An 18439-nucleotide genomic window follows, 5' to 3' on the forward strand; every position below is an offset into this window, starting at 1 on the left:
CCGTGCCACTTGGAGTTACGGATGGAGACCAGTAAAATCCCTGAAGAATTTTGACCCAGAATAAAAATAAGATTTGGAATGAAAGGGAAAAGCCAGGTAGAAGGTCAGCCTATTTGTTGCATTCAAATGTTGCTTTCTGTCTCAGTCATAGAATCATAGAATTGTACAGCAAAGAAGGAGGCCAGTCGGCCCACCATGTCTGTGCTGGCTCTTTGAAAGAGCTATCCAATTAGTCCCACTCCCCTGCTCTTTCCCCTTAGCCCTGAAAATTTCTCCTTTCCAAGTATTTATCCAATTCCCTTTTGAAAGTTATTATTGAATCTGCTCCACCACTCCTTTATGCAGTGCATTCTAGATCACAACAACTCGCTGTGTAAAAAACTTCTCATTTCCCCCTGGATTTTTTGCCAATTATCTTAAATCTGTGTCCTCTGGTTACCGACCCTCCTGCCAGTGGAAATAGTGTCCTTAATAATCTCCTTATTCATTCTATCAAAACCCCTCATTCCTAATCATTTTCATTTACTGAGTTTATTGCACACTTTACTCAACATCTTAAATGGGATCTCTGCTTTGTTTACCCTCTTTTACAATGCCTAATATCAATTATTGATTATATGACCTGTAATCTGGAGCTTAGTTTTTGAATCCAGTGCAGACTGACAAGGGAAAATCTCCACTCATTGATCAGCTCCTAGGTGCAGTGGGTTTGGGGAATTTCAACCCCAGTTTCTACTTTGGTGCAAAATGAATAATAGTCAATCCCACTCAGACAGGCCTCACGGATACTCTGTAGTGAGGTGGGAGGGGTGCACACTGTTGGATCAGGACTGGAGCGTCTGATGGGACAATGTAACGGGACCTTTACTCTGCGCCCAACCCATGTCCAAGAATTGACGACGCTTGGTGCTGAGTCAAAGCGCCAAAAGCTTAGTCATGTTCCATTCCCTCACCATGCTGAGCACACAGAGCTGAAACATCTGCAAGGTATCTGTAGTGTATGTACCTTTTAAGAGAGAACTACTTTTACAGCTCCTGTATACTGTAGTACCGGCAGTGACCACACCTGTATATAAGCCTTGAGCATGCCTCTGTACTGTTAGTCTTTAGACTACCCTCCTCCAGTAAACACCTGTTGATTGTTAAGTTACAGCCTCCGTCTAGTTATTGGAAAACATCATACTTAAAGAATCACGGATTCAACAGTGGCGACGAGGTCGATTCGAATCTACCCGCAACTCTGCATTTCCTTTCAAGGATTCGCTCCGGGAGGGCGGTGGAAGAAAGTCGAGGCCAGAAGCACGGGCGTCGACCACGAGCAACCGCCCAGTCATCCGGCAGAGAGTGAACATCGCAGAGGAGGCTGTTGAGAGCCGGGCTTGGTTCCCCAGCCATGACGATCCAGCAACAGACTGGCAACAGGTACAGCGCAGACCCTTCCCGGACAGCGGCGGCTGGAGCCGACTGACGGCACAGAAAAGGCCGAGCAGTGTCGACGGGGTAAGAGAGAGGGTGAAGCGCACAGGGCGCAGCCGGGGGTTGAAAGCCGAGCGGCGTCGAGGAAAAAGGAAAAAGAGAGAGAGAGGGTAAAGCAGCAGCCGGGTTCAGGACCGAGCGGCGGCAACGGGAGAGGCGCACAGGAGAACGCGCAGAGCACAGCCAGGGCTCAAGGGCTGAACAGCGTCCGCGGGGGAAAGAAAGGAAGCGCGGGAGACGCCATTGAGCCGCGGAGAAGGAGGGAGAGCGCGGGAGACGCCATTTTAGAAGCCACAGCGGAGAAGAAGGGCAAGCGCGGGAAGAAAGGAAAGCGCGGGAGATGCAATTTTGTGCCAGCGGAGAAGAAGGGAGAGCGCGGGAGATGCCATTTTAGACAGTTTAATCACACCCAGGGATGCCGAAGAGTGGCAGTATCACTGCGTTCGACAATGAAGTCGAAGATTGGGCGACATATGTGGAACGCATTGAGGTATACTGCAGGGCGAATGAAGTGCCAGATGCTGGGAAAGCACTGGTTTTGTTAAATTCCATGGGTGCAAAAACTTATGGCTTACTGTGAAACCTAATAACCCCAGAGAAGCCAGTGGATAAGAATTTCGAAAGTATAGTGGAAATCCTACAGGACCACTTAAACCCCACACCGCTGCTGATAGCAGAAAGATTTAAGTTCCACAAAAGGAACCAGCATAAAGATGAAAGTAATGCTGAGTACTTAACGGAACTGCGCAAGCTATCGAAACGCCGCCAGTTTGGATTGGGACCAGCAGATACGTTAAGGGACAAGTTTGTGTGTGGGCTTCAAAGTGAAGGAACCCAGAAACGGCTTCTATCAGAAAAGGATCTTATGCTGGACAAGGCTTTCAGCATGGCAGTATCACACGAAGCAGCCGCACGGGGCGCTGCAGAGATACAACGGAGACCGCAAGAATATGGCACCAATGAAATGTCATATGGAGCAGGGAAGTGTTATCACTGCGGCAGAACAACACACGACCAGAAGGATTGTTGGTTCAAGGACCAAGTGTGCAGACAGTGTGGAAAAGCAGGACACATAGCAAGAGTCTGCAGGTCAGGGAAGAAAAGCAGCAGCAAGAAATCTCCACAGGAGAAGTACAAAAAGGTACACAAAGTGATGGACAGTAGTTCAGACGAACAGAAAAGTGATGCAGACTCCGGAAGCAAGGAGCTGGGGTGTCTGAAACTACATAAGGTAATCAAAATGGAGGATCACCAGACTATCTGGGTCACACTCAAGATAGACGGAGTCCAAGTGAAAATGGAATTGGACACAGGATCAGCCCTAACAGTCATAAACCAAAGGGACTACAAGCGGCTATTTTCACATATACCCTTGAAAGCTACGGAGATAGTCTTGAAGACGTACACAGGGCAAAAAGTCTACCCCAAAGGAAAAATAAGGGTGAACGTGATATACAAAGGTCAGGAAATACCTAAAATGGACCTATATGTATTGCCAGATGGCGGACCACCACTACTAGGACGTGAATGGGTCCGGAAGATACAATTAGATTGGCATCCATACAGGCACTGAAGGTTGAGGCCAAAAAGGATGACGACGTCACACCTGGACGACTGTCAAAAATGCTAACTGACGCACAAGAAGTGTTCCAGGAGGGACTCGGAACACTAAAAGGCATAACAGCAACGATTAAAATAGAGGAAAATGCAAGCCCAAAGTTTTTTAAGGCCAGGCCAGTGCCTTATGCGATCCGACCAGCCTTCGAAGCAGAGCTGGAAGGGTTGGAACGTTCAGGAGTACTGTCCAAAGTAGACTGGAGCGAGTGGGCTACACCCATCGTTCCTGTAATGAAGAGGTCGTTGAGTAATACGCCTGGGGAACCAAAGATGGTCCGCATTTGTGGTGATTTTAAGGTGACAGTGAACCCAGTCCTTCACACGGTACAATATCGGCTTCCATGGATTGAGGATATTTTCGCCTCGCTGTCTGGAGGTAAACGCTACACCAAAATTGATCTGGCCCAGGCGTACTTGCAAATGGAGGTAGAAGAAGCCTCAAAACAATACCTCATGATCAACACTCATAAAGGTCTCTACCAATACAACCGGCTGGTGTTCGGGGTAGCATCGGCTCCGGCTATTTGGCAAAGGGCAATGGATCAAGTCCTGCAAGGGATTCCAGGGACCCAGTGTTATTTGGACGACATCCTGGTCACGGGCGAAAATGACAGTGATCACCTCGCCAACCTGGAGAAGGTGCTCACTAGATTAAAGGAATATGGGCTACGAGCTAATCGCCACAAGTGCGAGTTTTTCCAGAAGCAGATCTCGCATTGTGGCCACGTTATTGATGAAGAGGGGTTACATAAGTCCCTTGAAAAGATTGAGGCAGTAGTCAAGGCTCCAGCACCGGAAAATGTGTCACAACTGAGGTCGTTCCTCGGGCTGGTGAACTACTACCATAAGTTCTTACCAAATTTGTCTACAGTATTACACCCACTGAACACCCTACTGCAAACGGGGGTACCATGGAAGTGGAATGACGAATGTAAACGAGCTTTCCAGAAGTGCAAAGAATTGATCACATCAAAAGAGGTGTTGGCCCATTTCAACCCAGCACTACCAATTCAGTTGGCATGTGATGCATCACCCTATGGTATTGGAGCGGTGCTGTCGCACAAATTCCCAGATGGGTTGGAGAGGTCAGTAGCCTTTGCGTCTCGGTCACTAACCTCAGCCGAGTGTAACTACGCCCAGATCGACAGGGAGGCCCTCAGCCTAGTATGGGGAGTAAAAAAATTCAACCACTATCTGCATGGGCAGAAGTTTACCTTGCTGACTGACCACCAACCACTTGTCTCCATCTTTAATCCAAAGAAGGGTGTTCCGGTCATGACTGCACAACGGCTACAAAGATGGTCACTTTTTCTAGGGGCGAACCAATATGAAATAGAGTATAAGGCACGAAACAGCATGGAAATGCTGATGGGCTATCACGCCTGCCACTGCGTACGGTGGAGGAAGCACCAGCAGTGGACCCTATCGAAATATTTTATTCATCGATAATTGAACGATTGCCAGTAACTAACGCGGATATAGAGAAGGAGACCCGCAATGATCCGACACTGTCTCGGGTATATGATTTAATGGTGAAGGGATGGCCAACACATGGCGACTCACTGTTGCCAGCATTCTCATCCAGAAGAGAACAGCTGTCAGTATGCCAGGGGACAGTGATGTGTGGATCCCGAGTGGTAATTCCACCCAAGTTAAGGGAGAGAGTGCTCAATGAGCTTCACGAAGGTCATCTGGGAGGGGTGAAAATGAAAAGCCTTGCTAGGGCTTATGTGTGGTGGCCGGGCATCGATCAACAAATCGAGGACCTGACAAAGAGCTGCTCAGGATGCCAGAAGATCCAAAATGCACCACCACATGCCTCTCTACACCCATGGGAGTGGCCCTCCTCTCCATGGCAACGGGTGCATATTGATTTTGCTGGTCCATTTATGGACTCAATGTTCTTAATAGCAGTGGATGCGCACTCGAAATGGCCTGAGGTGATCAAAATGTCCTCAACCACTACAGAGAAAACGATTGCAGTCCTACGGACCATATTTGCCAGGAACGGCTTGCCAGAGCAGATTTGCTCTGATAACGGACCACAGTTTGTGTCCGAAGAGTTTCGGAAATTTATGAGAAGGAATGAGGTAAGGCATTACACATCCGCCCCGTATCATCCAGCCACAAATGGATTGGCTGAGAGGTTTGTACAAACCTTTAAAAAGGCGATAAGGGCCATGTGCGATGATGAAATTCCACTACAGCATAAGGTGGACAATTTCCTGTTAGCCTACAGAAATGCGACACATGCAGTTACCAACCAGACCCCGGCCATGATGTTCTTTAACCGAAGGTTGAGACCTCGTCTGGATTTGCTCAGACCAAATGTGCGAAGAAATGTTGAGGATAAGCAATTCCAGCACATCAGTGAGAAGCCGACAAGGAGCTTCAATGTAGGACAACCAGTCTTGGCCCGCGACTACCGAACAGAGAAATGGCAACCCGGAACGATATGCACACGACAGGGGCCATTAATGTACACAGTGGATGTCGGGGAGAACATTGTGAGACGCCACGTCGACCAGATCCTAGCGTCACAGGAACGAGTCAACCCCATGTCTCGCGTACCTGGGGATGAACCCGACATACCGGTAGCAGCTACCTCAGAAACAGTAGCAGCGGAAACTGATGAACTAACCGACGAAAAGGGGCCAGAATCGCCTCCGCACCAAGAACAAGAACCTCAGGAAAGGCGCTATCCAGAAAGTATCAGGAAGCCGCCCCAAAGACTGAATCTATAAATGGACTATTTCAGTTTAATGTGCATGTTAAAGTGTTAACTGTTATTTGAATGTTATGGGTACTGTTAATCTGAAAGGGGAGGAATTGTAGTGTATGTACCTTTAAGAGAGAACTACTTTTACAGCTCCTGTATACTGTAGTACCGGCAGTGACCACACCTGTATATAAGCCTTGAGCATGCCTCTGTACTGTTAGTCTTTAGACTACCCTCCTCCAGTAAACACCTGTTGATTGTTAAGTTACAGCCTCCGTCTAGTTATTGGAAAACATCATACTTAAAGAATCACAGATTCAACAGTATCAGCGCCCTGATTCTTCTGAGAGGGTACGAACCATTTTTCTGCTTTCGGAGATTCTGTCCTTGATCAACAAGGTGAAACTTAATGAATAATGACACAGTGTATCAAAGAACACAGCTTGATTGTAGAGCAAATGGGGACCTGCAATTAAATTGATTACATTTCAGACAGTTTCAGATGCACAGACAGTATGAACGAGAATGAGAATCTGACGAACCTGTACTAGACCACCCCCTAGGCAACCAGTCCTGATATCAGTCATGAAACGTGCAATCAATATACTCTCATTTTGTGTCTTTAACTTTTAGTTACGCTGAGTTCAGGGGATATGAGGCCTGGATGGGAACCGTGCTCAAAGTTCCCAGGCCAGATGACCCAGACAAGCAAGCAATCCCCATCCGAAGGGCCGTGTGTGGACCAAAGCGTTCTAACTTGATCATGTTGGAGTTGGAGAGGTACCTGCGCCAATAAAACAGTCATTTCTCATTGGCAGTTCCCTAGCCACCTCCTTGACTTTTGATTTTTAAAAATGTATTCATTCTCAGGATGTGGGCGTCGCTGGCAAGGCCGGCATTTATTGCCATGAGAATGTGGTAATCACATTTAGGCTAGACCGAGTAAGGATGGCAGGTTTCCTTCCCTAAAGGACATTAGTGAACGAGTTGGGTTTTTACAACAATCCAACAGCTTCATGGTCATTTTTACTGATACCAGCTTTTTATTCCCATTTTTTAAACTGAATTCCAATTCTTAAACTGCCATAGGATTTGAACTCATGTTCTCCAGATTACTAGTCCAGGCCTCTGGATTACTCGTCCAGTAACATAACCACTACACCACCGTACCCCTATTATGATATTTGATTTGTACATTCTAACTTTACTTTGAGCCAATCAGCATTAAAAAAAAAGGTGTAACTGAAAAAATGTGATGGATAAAGCATGACAGAAAAGAAGTGGTGGGAAATTGCTACAGGAAATAAGTGATACATTTACAGGAAGTGCTCACCATAGACAAGACTTCTGAGATTAACAGCTGATGTCCAGTGACAGTGCTCATGGTGAGTCGGAGCTTTATAAGACCAGGGGTCTTCTGCCAAGTAGCACTGTCAGGGATATTGATTTATCCGCATTGGGAGTGGGAGCGGTCTCTGTGGTCTATGAGGCTGCAGAGAGTGTTTTTTGGGAGCTTTGGGGCTAGTCCTGAGATCTGGGATCAGTGAGAGAAAGGTTGTGATATCTGGTAGCATGGGGAAGAGAGAATCCTGGAGTATGGGAGCCTGAGAAGGGCGATCTGCATGTTTGTGAGTACTGAGAAGGTGGTAGAGTCCTGGGGACAGGCGTCCAGGGGTCCGGGAAGGAGATCTGGAGAGGGTGTGACTGTAGTAGGGGTTACCAGGGTCTGGCAGTAGGGGTGGGTGGTAGGGTCTAGCAGCTTTCAGTTGGAGGACAGCCTAGAAGAATGGGCCTGAACCACCCCAGGCTCCATTTGTACCAGCAGGCAACTCCCCCCACCCCCCGCCAACCCCACTCACCCAACAGACAACCCCTCCCCCATCAGGCAACCACTCCACCATCAGACAACCCCCCCCGCCCATCTGGCAACCCCTCCCCTCCCCATCAGGCAAGCCCTCGCCCCTCCCCATCAGGCAACCCCTACCCCCTCCCCATCAGGCAACCCCTCCCTCATCTGGCAACTCCTCCCCCCTCCCGATCAGACAACCCCTCCCCCCCTCCCCCATCTGGCAACTCCTCCCCCTCCCCATCAAACAACCCCTCCCCCATCAGCCATCTCCTCCCCCTCCCCCATCAGGCAACTCCTCCCCCATCAGGCAACTCCTCCCCCATCAGGCAACACCTCCCCCCACCCACATCAGGCAACTCCTCCCCCTCCCCCATCAGGCAACTCCTCCTCCTCCCCCATCAGAGGGTAGCAGGGTCTGTCTGTACTAGGGACAGAGGGCAGCAGAGTCTGTCTGTACTAGGGACAGAGGGTAGCAGGGTCTGTCTGTACTAGGGACAGAGGGTAGCAGGGTCTGTCTGTACTAGGGACAGAGGGTAGCAGGGTCTGTCTGTACTAGGGACAGAGGGTAGCAGGGTCTGTCTGTACTAGGGACAGAGGGTAGCAGGGTGTGTCTGTGCTAGGGACAGAGGGTAGCAGGGTCTGTCTGTACTAGGGACAGAGGTTATCATGGTCTGTCTGTACTAGGGACAGAGGGTAGCAGGGTCTGTCTGTACTAGGGACAGAGGGTAGCAGGGTCTGTCTGTACTAGGGACAGAGGGTAGCAGGGTCTGCCTGTACTAGGGACAGAGGGTAGCAGGGTCTGTCTGTACTAGGGACAGAGGGTAGCAGGGTCTGTCTGTACTAGGGACAGAGGGTAGCAGGGTCTGTCTGTGCTAGGGACAGAGGGTAGCAGGGTCTGTCTGTGCTAGGGACAGAGGGTAGCAGGGTGTGTCTGTGCTAGGGACAGAGGGTAGCAGGGTCTGTCTGTACTATGGACAGAGGGTAGCAGGGTCTGTCTGTACTAGGGACAGAGGGTAGCAGGGCCTGTCTGTACTCGGGACAGAGGGTAGCAGGGTCTGTCTGTACTAGGGACAGAGGGTATCATGGTCTGTCTGTACTAGGGACAGAGGGTAGCAGGGTCTGTCTGTACTAGGGACAGAGGGTAGCAGGGTCTGTCTGTACTAGGGACAGAGGGTAGCAGGGTCTGCCTGTAATAGGGACAGAGGGTAGCAGGGTCTGCCTGTACTAGGGACAGAGGGTAGCAGGGTCTGTCTGTACTAGGGACAGAGGGTAGCAGGGTCTGTCTGTACTAGGGACAGAGGGTAGCAGGGTCTGTCTGTACTAGGGACAGAGGGTAGCAGGGTCTGTCTGTACTAGGGACAGGGTAGCAGGGTCTGTCTGTACTAGGGACAGAGGGTAGCAGGGTCTGTCTGTACTAGGGACAGAGGGTAGCAGGGTCTGTCTGTACTAGGGACAGGGTAGCAGGGTCTGTCTGTACTAGGGACAGAGGGTAGCAGGGTCTGTCTGTACTAGGGACAGAGGGTAGCAGGGTCTGTCTGTACTAGGGACAGAGGGTAGCAGGGTCTGTCTGTACTAGGGACAGAGGGTAGCAGGGCCTGTCTGTACTCGGGACAGAGGGTAGCAGGGTCTGTCTGTACTAGGGACAGAGGGTAGCAGGGTCTGTCTGTACTAGGGACAGAGGGTAGCAGGGTCTGTCTGTACTAGGGACAGAGGGTAGCAGGGTCTGTCTGTACTAGGGACAGAGGGTAGCAGGGTCTGTCTGTACTAGGGACAGAGGGTAGCAGGGTCTGTCTGTACTAGGGACAGAGGGTAGCAGGGTCTGTCTGTACTAGGGACAGAGGGTAGCAGGATCTGTCTGTACTAGGGACAGAGGGTAGCAGGGTCTGTCTGTACTAGGGACAGAGGGTAGCAGGGTCTGTCTGTACTAGGGACAGAGGGTAGCAGGGTCTGTCTGTACTAGGGACAGAGGGTAGCAGGGTCTGTCTGTCCTAGGGACAGAGGGTAGCAGGGTCTGTCTGTACTAGGGACAGAATGTAGCAGTTTGGCAACACTGGGCGAGGACTGATGGGATCTGGTGCACTGGGAAGGAGGAGATGGGGGAAGTAGTAAAGGAACTGGTGGCTGAAGGTTCCTGGGGTCTCTATGTACCAGAAGAGCTGGGGTCCGGGAACATTGGCGAGGGTGTCCTGTGTCTGGTAGATTTGAAGGAGGCCTATCTCTTGGAGCCCTGGGGACAAACATGTTGTGGGTACTGAGAAGGGGTTCCTGGAATTGGACAGTGATGATCTGGGCTCTGGAAGCACAATGAAATAAATCCCAGAATCTGGAAGAAAGAAACAAAAGACTTGCATTTATGTAGCGCCTTTCACAACCTCAGGACTTCCCAAAGCGCTTTAAAGCCAATGAAGAATTTTTGAAGTGTAGTCATTGTTGTAATGTAGTAAACGCGGAAGCCAATTTGCGCACAGGAAGCTCCCACGAACAGCAATGTGATAATGACCAGATGGTCTGTTTCAGTGATGTTGCTTGAGGGATATATATTGACCAGTACACCGGGGAAAACTATTTTTCTAATAGTGCCATGGGATCTTTTATGTCCGCCCGAGAGGGCAGATGGGGCCTCAGTTTAACATCTCATGCGAAAGACGGCAACTCCGACAGTGCAGCACTCCCTCAGTACTGCACTGGAATGTCAGCCTAGATTGCGCAATCAAGTCTCCACATTCAACACTGGATGCGCCGCACCGATCTCTGATTCTTCCATATTTTCACCCATACAGATCTGTGACTTTGAACAGCCGGGTTGCTGTGATATGTCTACCCCCTCAGCGGTACATCGTTCCTGAAGGGACTAGTTGTGAGATAGCAGGATGGGGAGAGACCCAAGGTAAGGGCAGCTTCCAGCACTCGACTAAGAGTTCAAACGGCACCCGCATTGTCCACGCTTCACATGGACCCTTAATAGCGGTCTGAACCAGTTTGCGGTTCAAACTACCAACGCAGTGGAAGGGAAAGGACCTGCTTTGGTGCAGTTCCTGAGCTCGGATCGAGAGTGACATTGGTGGTGATGCTGGTCATGAACTGAAATCCTAACCAATGATTTCACCCCTCGATTAACAAACAGCAGAAGCAAAAGGTGGGATAAAATCATAGAATCATAGAAATTTACAGCACAGAAGGAGGCCATTTGGCCCATCTTGTCCGTGCCGGTCGACAAAGAGCTATCCACCCTAATCCCACTTTCCAGCACTTGGTCCGTAGCCTTGTACGTTATGGCACTTCAAGTGCATATCCAAGTACTTTTTAAATGTGATGAGGGTTTCTGCCTCTACCACCCTTTCAGGCAGTGAGTTCTAGACCCCCACCATCCTCTAGGTGAAAAAATGTCTCCTCAAATCCCCTCTTATTCTTCTACCAATTACTTTAAATCCATGCCCCCTGGTTATTGACCCTTCTGCTAAGGGAAATAGGTTCTTCCTATCCACTCTATCTAGGCCCCACATAATTTTATACACCTCAATCAGGTCTCCCCTCAGCCTCCTCTGTTCCAAAGAAAACAACCCCAGCCTAGCCAATCTTTCCTCATAGCTAAATTTCCTCAGCCCAGGCAACAGCCTCGTAAATCTCCTCTGTACCCCCTCTAGTGCAATCACATCCTTCCTGTAATGTGGTGACCAGAACTGCACGCAGTATTCTAGCTGCGGCCTAATTAGTGTTTTATACGGTTCAAGCATAACCTCCCTGCTCTTATATTCTATGCCTCGGCTAATAAAGGCAAGTATCCCGTATGCCTTCTTAACCACCTTATCTACCTGTCCTGCTACCTTCAGGGATCTGTGGACATGCACTCCATGGTCCCTATGATCTTCTGCACTTCTCGGTGTCCTACCATTTATAGTGTATTCCCTTGCCTTGTTAGCCCTCCCCAAATGCATTACTCACACTTCTCCAGATTGAATTCCATTTGCCACTGTTCTGCCCACCTGACCAGTCCATTGATATCTTCCTACAGTCTGCAGCTTTCTTCTTCATTATCAACCACACGGCCAATTTTTGTATCATCTGCAAACTTCTTAATCATACTTCCTACATTCAAGTCCAAATTATTGATATATACCACAAAAAGCAAAGGACCCAGTACTGAGCCCTGCAGAACTCCACTGGAAACAGCCTTCCAGTCACAAAAACACCCTTCGACCATTACCCTTTGTTTCCTGCCTCTGAGCCAATTTTGGATCCAACTTGCCACTTTGCCTTGGATCCCATGGGCTTTTATTTTCGTGACCAGTCTACCACGTGAGACCTTATCAAAAACCTTGCTAAAATCCATATAGACTACATCAAACGCACTACGCTCATCGACCCTCCTTGTTACCTCCTCTAAAAATTCAATTAAGTTAGCCAGACATGGCCTTCCCCTAACAAATCCATGCTGACTGTCCCTGATTAATCTGTGTCTTTCTAAATTAAGATTTATCCTGTCCCTCAGAATTTTTTCCAATAATTTTCCCACCACCCAGGTTAGGCTGACTGGCCTGTAATTACTCGGTCTATCCCTTTCTCCCTTTTTAAACAATGGTACCACATTAGCAGTCCTCTGGCACCACACCTGTAGCCAGAGAGGATTGGAAAATGATGGTCAGAGCCTCTGCTATTTCCTCTCTTACTTCTCTTAACAGTCTGGGATCCATTTCATCCGGGCCTGGGGATTTATCCACTTTCAAAGATGCTAAACCCCTTAATACTTCCTCTTAAGGATAAGGGGTAAGCCATTTAGGACTGAAATGAGGAGGAATTTCTTCACCCAGAGAGTGGTGAACCTGTGGAATTCTCTGCCACAGAGGGTAGTGGAGGCCAGTTCATTAAATATATTCAAGAAAGAGTTGGATATATTTCTTGAGGCTAAAGGGATCAAGGGATATGGGGAGAAGGCAGGGACAGGGTACTGAATTTGGATGATCAGCCATGATCTCATTGAATGGCGGAGCAGGCTCGAAGGGCCGAATGGCCTACTCCTGCTCCTATCTTCCATGTTCCTATGTTTCCACTATGTTTATTTCATCTAATATTTCACACTCCTCTTCCCTGATTGCAATGTTTGCATTGTCCCTCTCTTTTGTGAAAACAGATGCAAAGTATTCATTAAGAACCATACCCATGTCTTCCGCTTCCACACAATTCACAATTTTTTCACAATTCAAATCGCTTTGTTGGCATGATAAGTTACATCTTATGTTGCCAAAGCATCAAAATACATTTATGGTTTAGCACATAAACGCAGTTCTATTCATACAGTGTATAAACAGGTATATCCCTGAGTGTATAAATATACATTCGCATTGTTTATATATATTCTTTTCTTAGTTTACTGGTTGTCCCTCTGTTCATGGCAAGCTGTAACATAGTGTGCCGCCAGTGTTACACAGCTTCTCTCCTCTCCCAGTAGGAATGGGAGTTTTTGGTTGTCATTCAGATTTCTGAAATCAGGGCATATTTGTGAGAATTTTTGGTAGAAATTCTCCCTGATGCCCTGATATTTTCCGCAGGCTGTGAGGAAGTGCATCTCTGTCTCCACTACTCCCTGACTGCAGTGAGTGCATATCCTGTCTTCTCTTGGCAGCCTGGTCTGCCTGTGTCTGCCTTTTTCGATCGCTAGGCTATGTTCGCTAAGTCTGTACCTTGTCAAGGTTCTTCTCAGTTTGTTATCCTTTACCATGGTCAGGTAATCAGCTATGTTGTATTGTCTGTTTAGGGCCAAGTAGCAATTGAGTTTGCTTTGGGTTTTTGTTGTTTCTGCCCAATATGTCAGATATTTTTCCTTTTGCTTAGCGACGATTGTGTTGGGTCGAATTCTTTGTGTTACCCTGTCACTGTCCTGGGGCTGGTTATTGTTAGTATTGTTAGTAGTTACTTCACTGAGTCCCAGGACTAGTTGACTGAGGGTATTCTTCTTTATGGTCAGCTCTTGGCATTTCAGGGCGTCGTAGTGATAGCATTGGGGGTTGCTCATTTGTAGGTGGTTCCAAAATTTGGTGGCTCGTTTTTGGATAGTGATTATTAATGGATATTGGCCTAGTTCCGCCCTGCATGCATTGTTTACTGTTTTCCTTTGAGTCCGGAGGATACTTTTACAGAATTCTGCATGTAGGATCTCAATTGGGTGTTTGTCCCATTTTGCAAATTCTTGTTGAGTTAGCGGTCCCCATACCTCACTGCCATAGAGTGCAATTGGTTCAATTACTGATTTGAAAATTTTGAGCCAAATGCTAATTGGGATTTCTATTTGGATTGATTTTTTGATGGCATAGAAAGCCCTTCTTGCTTTCTCTTTCAGTTCATTCACAGCCAGTTTGAAGTTTCCTGTAGAACTGATTTTTAAGCCCAAGTATGTGTAGTTAGTGGTTTGTTCAATTTTGGTTGTTCCTACTGTGAAATTTATTTTGGGTCCCTGATGTTTGGATCTTTGCTGGAACACAAGGACTTTGGTTTTTTGGGGATTTATTGTCAGGGCCCAAGTCTGGCAGTACGACTCCAGCAGGTCCAGGTTCTGCTGTAGCCCCTCTTTAGTTGGTGACAGCAGAACCAGGTCGTCTGCATAGAGGAGGAATTTAACCTTGGATTCATATAGGGTGAGGCCGGGTGCTGTAGATTGTTCAAGTAGTTTTGCCAATCCATTTATGTAAATATTAAAGAGTGTCAGTGAGATTGGCGAGCCCTGCGTCACCCCCCGCCCCTGTGGGAAGTATTTTGTTTGTTTGTCTCCAATTTTAACTGCACATTTGTTGTTTGTATACATTGATTTAATTACATCATATGTTTTCCCTCCTACCCCGCTTTCCACACACAGGTTACCTTTATGGTCCCGAATAGACCCTACTCTTACTTTAGTTATCCTCTTGCTCTTAATGTATTTATAAAACATCTTTGGGTTTTCCTTGATTTTACTTGCCAATATTATTTCATGCCCTCTCTTTGCTTTCCTAATTTCCTTTTTAATTTCACCCCTGCACTTTTTATACTCCTCTTGGCTTTCTGCAGCATTGAGTCCTCGGTATCTGTCATAAGCTTCCCTTTTTTTCTTTATCCTACCCTGTATGCCCCTTGACATCCAGGGAGCTCTAGATTTGTTAGTCCCACCCTTTTTCTTTAAGGAAACATACTTGCTTTGAACCCTCACTATCTCCTCCTTGAATGTCTCCCACTGCTGTGACACTGATTTACCTTCAAGTTTCTGTCTCCAGTCAACTTTGGCTAAATCACCTCTCAGCTTAGTAAAATTAGCTTTTCACAATATGAGAACTTTTATTCCTGGTCTATCCTTGTCCTTTTCCATAACCACCCTAAATCTAACTGAATTATGATCACTACCACCAGTATGCTCTTCCACTGATACCCTTTACACCTGCCCAGCTTAATTCCCTAAAACTAGGTCCAGAACCGCCCCTGCTCTTGTTGGGCTTGCTACGTACTGGCTAAAAAAGTTCTCCTGAATGCATTTTAAGAATTCTGCTCCCTCTATACCTTTCACACTAATTTTATCTCAGTTAATATTAGGGAAGTTGAAATCTCCTATATTATTGCCCTATTTTTGTATTTCTCAGAAATGTGCTTATATATTTGCTCTTCTATCTCCCTCTGATTGTTCGGAGGTCTATAGTACACTCCCAACAGTGTGATCGCCCCTTTTTTGTTTTTCAGTTCAACCCATGTGGCCTCATTTGATGATCCTTCTAAGATATCCTCCCTCCTCACAGCTGTAATTGATTCTTAAATCAATATTGCGACCCCCCCTCCTTTTTTATCCCCCTCTCTATCTCGTCTGAAAACCCTGTAACCAGGATAACTTAGATCAGTTACAGTTGGCATAATGCAGCACACGGGCAAAGCCCTTTCGGTGCTTCAAACAAACTGGGCGTTCACCACAGTGCAGTACTTGCAAGGCGTGGATCTGTAATATTGGGATGGGCAGTACTTGCAGTCATATTTTGCCAAAGCAGGAAAAGAGAGAGAGAAGGTGAATAGCAGGGCTGTTTGGTGTGTCCAATACTTTGTATTGCCTTTCAGGCCAGAAATAAAAAGAGTGATGATCCAAATCTTTAATGGGACCTTCCTGGGTATTACCATTGGGCTATCCGCTCAGAGTCTGTCGGACCAAGCCCCTCTGCCATCTCTTGTTCCATCTCTTTGTCTGCCCTGAAAGCTTCCTCTTGATGTGTAGGCACAGGCAATGATGAAGTCCTGAATATCCTGGAGATGCCAGTGATGAGTAACAAGGAATGCAATCTGTACTACAGAGGCCGTGTGGTTGAGACGGAGATCTGTGCTGGGACTGTTGTACGGGGAGCTGGAGCGTGTGAGGTAAGAAACAAGGACAGAAGCAAACTGTAGCGATCAACAACAGCAGATGAGGGAGGAGTCTGACCAGCACACTGTCTGGGGCCTGAGCCGAACCACAGCCCAGAGTGCTGGTATCAGAGTTTTTGATAGTGTGCAAGCGTTTGCCAGAGACGCTGCAGAAGAATGGAGATCCCACAATGAGGCAGCAGCAGAGACTCTTTATTTGGGTTTGGGACATTTTGTCAGCAGAGTTAAGAGTTTGACCCTACTACCCATTTAAGCTATTTTATATGTGGCCTCCGCGTGCTTGAAAGGACAGTGTGGAGGGAGCTTCATTTTGTGTTCAACCTACGCCACACCTGAACCAGGAGTGCTTCGTGGGGCCTGTAATAGAGGCAGCAATACCCAAATTACGCACACCTGGCAATGTTTGATGCTGCCTCTGGACTGTATCTCTACCGCCTGTGCAGCCAGTGAGAGGCACAGGCCTGCAGAGTGGGTGCAGACAAAGTGATAGAGTGGCGGGTGAGAGGCACAGGATTTTGAATAAATCAGGGTTTTGATTTGAGAAAATCCTTCTCCAAGTGAGGAATGAGATGAATAATCCACGTTTGGAAAACCCTTCTCCAAGTGGGATGGGGTTCAGGGGCGGTATCTGTTATTGCACTTGTGTTCCCATGAAACCTAAAGCAGTTTCTCGTGTCTTTCAGCGGGATTACGGTGGACCCTTTGCTTGCTTTGCCCATGATTGCTGGGTGCTCGAGGGAGTCATCATTCCAGGCCGTGGGTGCGGACGGCCGAATCAGCCTGGGATCTTTGTCCGAGTTGCAATGTATGTGGACTGGATAAAAAAAGTCATGGAACTATAGGCATTAAGATCAGAGCTTATGCTTTCAATGGGAGATGTAAAAATCAGCAGCTGCAATGACATGAATATGTCTGTCCCCACTACCCACACTGTTTTTGATGCAACATTATTTTTGTGTGGCTGTCAGAATGATCACCTTTATCCATTTTGCAGTTTAGAACTGAAAAGCAGTTTAATGTTCAAACCTCATTATGTATGGGAGGATTTGCTATTCAATGGATAAATTAAGTTATGTACGGGATGCTTATTTAATTAAATTGCAGATTTTCAATCAGCACTGCTTTGCAAGTTAGGCATTAATTTAAAGATTTTAAACAGCTGATATTTGGGATGTCTCTTTTGACAGGTCATTGAGGTGTGCTACATAGGACAGCTCTTTTGGTACTTCTATCATTATTAGGAATTGCTGACATTTAATTAAACCGTCCTTTACAGTTTAATCTGTGTGTCTCCTCATGTATACCCGCACAGCACACAGTACAGTCAGTGTATTGTAATAGTAAATGTCAAATCCCTGGAATTATGTACTTTTTATTATTTTATGTGTTCTATTTAAAGTAGAGCTTCAGAGCATCTGTGAACTTATTCTTAAATCTCATTATCAAACTTGTCACGAATGACATTATTGTAATGACAAAATGATTTAAATATAGTTTTTATTTGTACACAAATGAAAACCAACTAACACTTGTATCCAAAATAAATATTGAACAATCTTCCATTTCTCAGTTACTTGAATGTCCTGGACCAACATAATTCGCTTTGTGCAAGTATATTAATTAAGACAGTGAGTGAACATTGGACTGTTACACAGTGAAATCACAAAGAAAGACTTGCATTTATATAGTGCCTTTCACGACCACCGGACATCTCAAAGCGCTTTATAGCCAATGAAGTATTTTTGAAGTGTAGTCACTGTGGGAAACTCGGCAACCAATTTGTGCACAGCAAGCTCCCACAAACAGCAACATGATAATGACCAGATAATCTATTTTTGTTATGTTGATTGAGGGATAAATACTGACCAGGACACCAGGGATAACTCCCCGACTCTTCTTCAAAATGGTGCATGGGATCTTTTTACATCCACCTGAGAGAGCAGACGGGCCCTCAGTTTAATATCAAATCCTAAAGACAGTACCTCCAACAGTGCAGCACTCCCTCAGCACTGCACTGGTGTGTCAGCCTAGATTTTGGTGCTGGAGTGGGACTTGAACCCACAACCTTCTGACTCAGAGGTGAGAGTGCTACCCACTTTTTTTTAATATTATACTTTATTGAACATTAAGAACATTTACAACATCGTGATCATTACATTGTATGATACAAATCAATTCCACCACTCTGCACAGCCATTCCGCCACCACATTTTAACATCAAAACCTGAAGTTTAATTTGTCACCTGTAACATATATTAATTGATTGTACTTTAAAAATTGGTTGTAAAATACTGTCCTTAAATTCCTTTCTGAATAAAACATCCACAGAGCCTTATAATGATCTTTTAGCTTATATTTAAAATACTATTTTAGATTGATTCTCCTCCCCTTAAAAAACAGAGCATTCCTTCTTT

The 18439-nt window shown here is 46.7% G+C and overlaps 1 protein-coding gene across 6 annotated transcripts in view; it reads left to right on the forward strand.

The window, feature by feature from the left end:
• Positions 1 to 17582, forward strand: part of mst1 (macrophage stimulating 1) — a 124534-nt gene extending 106952 nt beyond the window's left edge. For 4 of the 6 annotated variants that reach the window (XM_086001232.1, XM_086001233.1, XM_086001234.1 and 1 more), the window contains 4 exons: positions 6446 to 6592; positions 10442 to 10548; positions 15880 to 16019; positions 16709 to 17582. In XM_086001232.1, the coding sequence (XP_085857358.1) occupies positions 6446 to 6592; positions 10442 to 10548; positions 15880 to 16019; positions 16709 to 16867 (553 nt within the window). In that variant the 3' untranslated portion in view covers positions 16868 to 17582. The other 2 variants (XM_086001238.1, XM_086001236.1) reach the window with 2 other exon arrangements.
• The last annotated feature ends 857 nt before the right edge of the window (positions 17583 to 18439 follow it).

Source organism: Somniosus microcephalus, chromosome 11 (genome assembly GCF_052327205.1).
Source record: "Somniosus microcephalus isolate GS21.2 chromosome 11, FLI_Smic_1.0, whole genome shotgun sequence".
Taxonomy (NCBI): domain Eukaryota; kingdom Metazoa; phylum Chordata; class Chondrichthyes; order Squaliformes; family Somniosidae; genus Somniosus; species Somniosus microcephalus.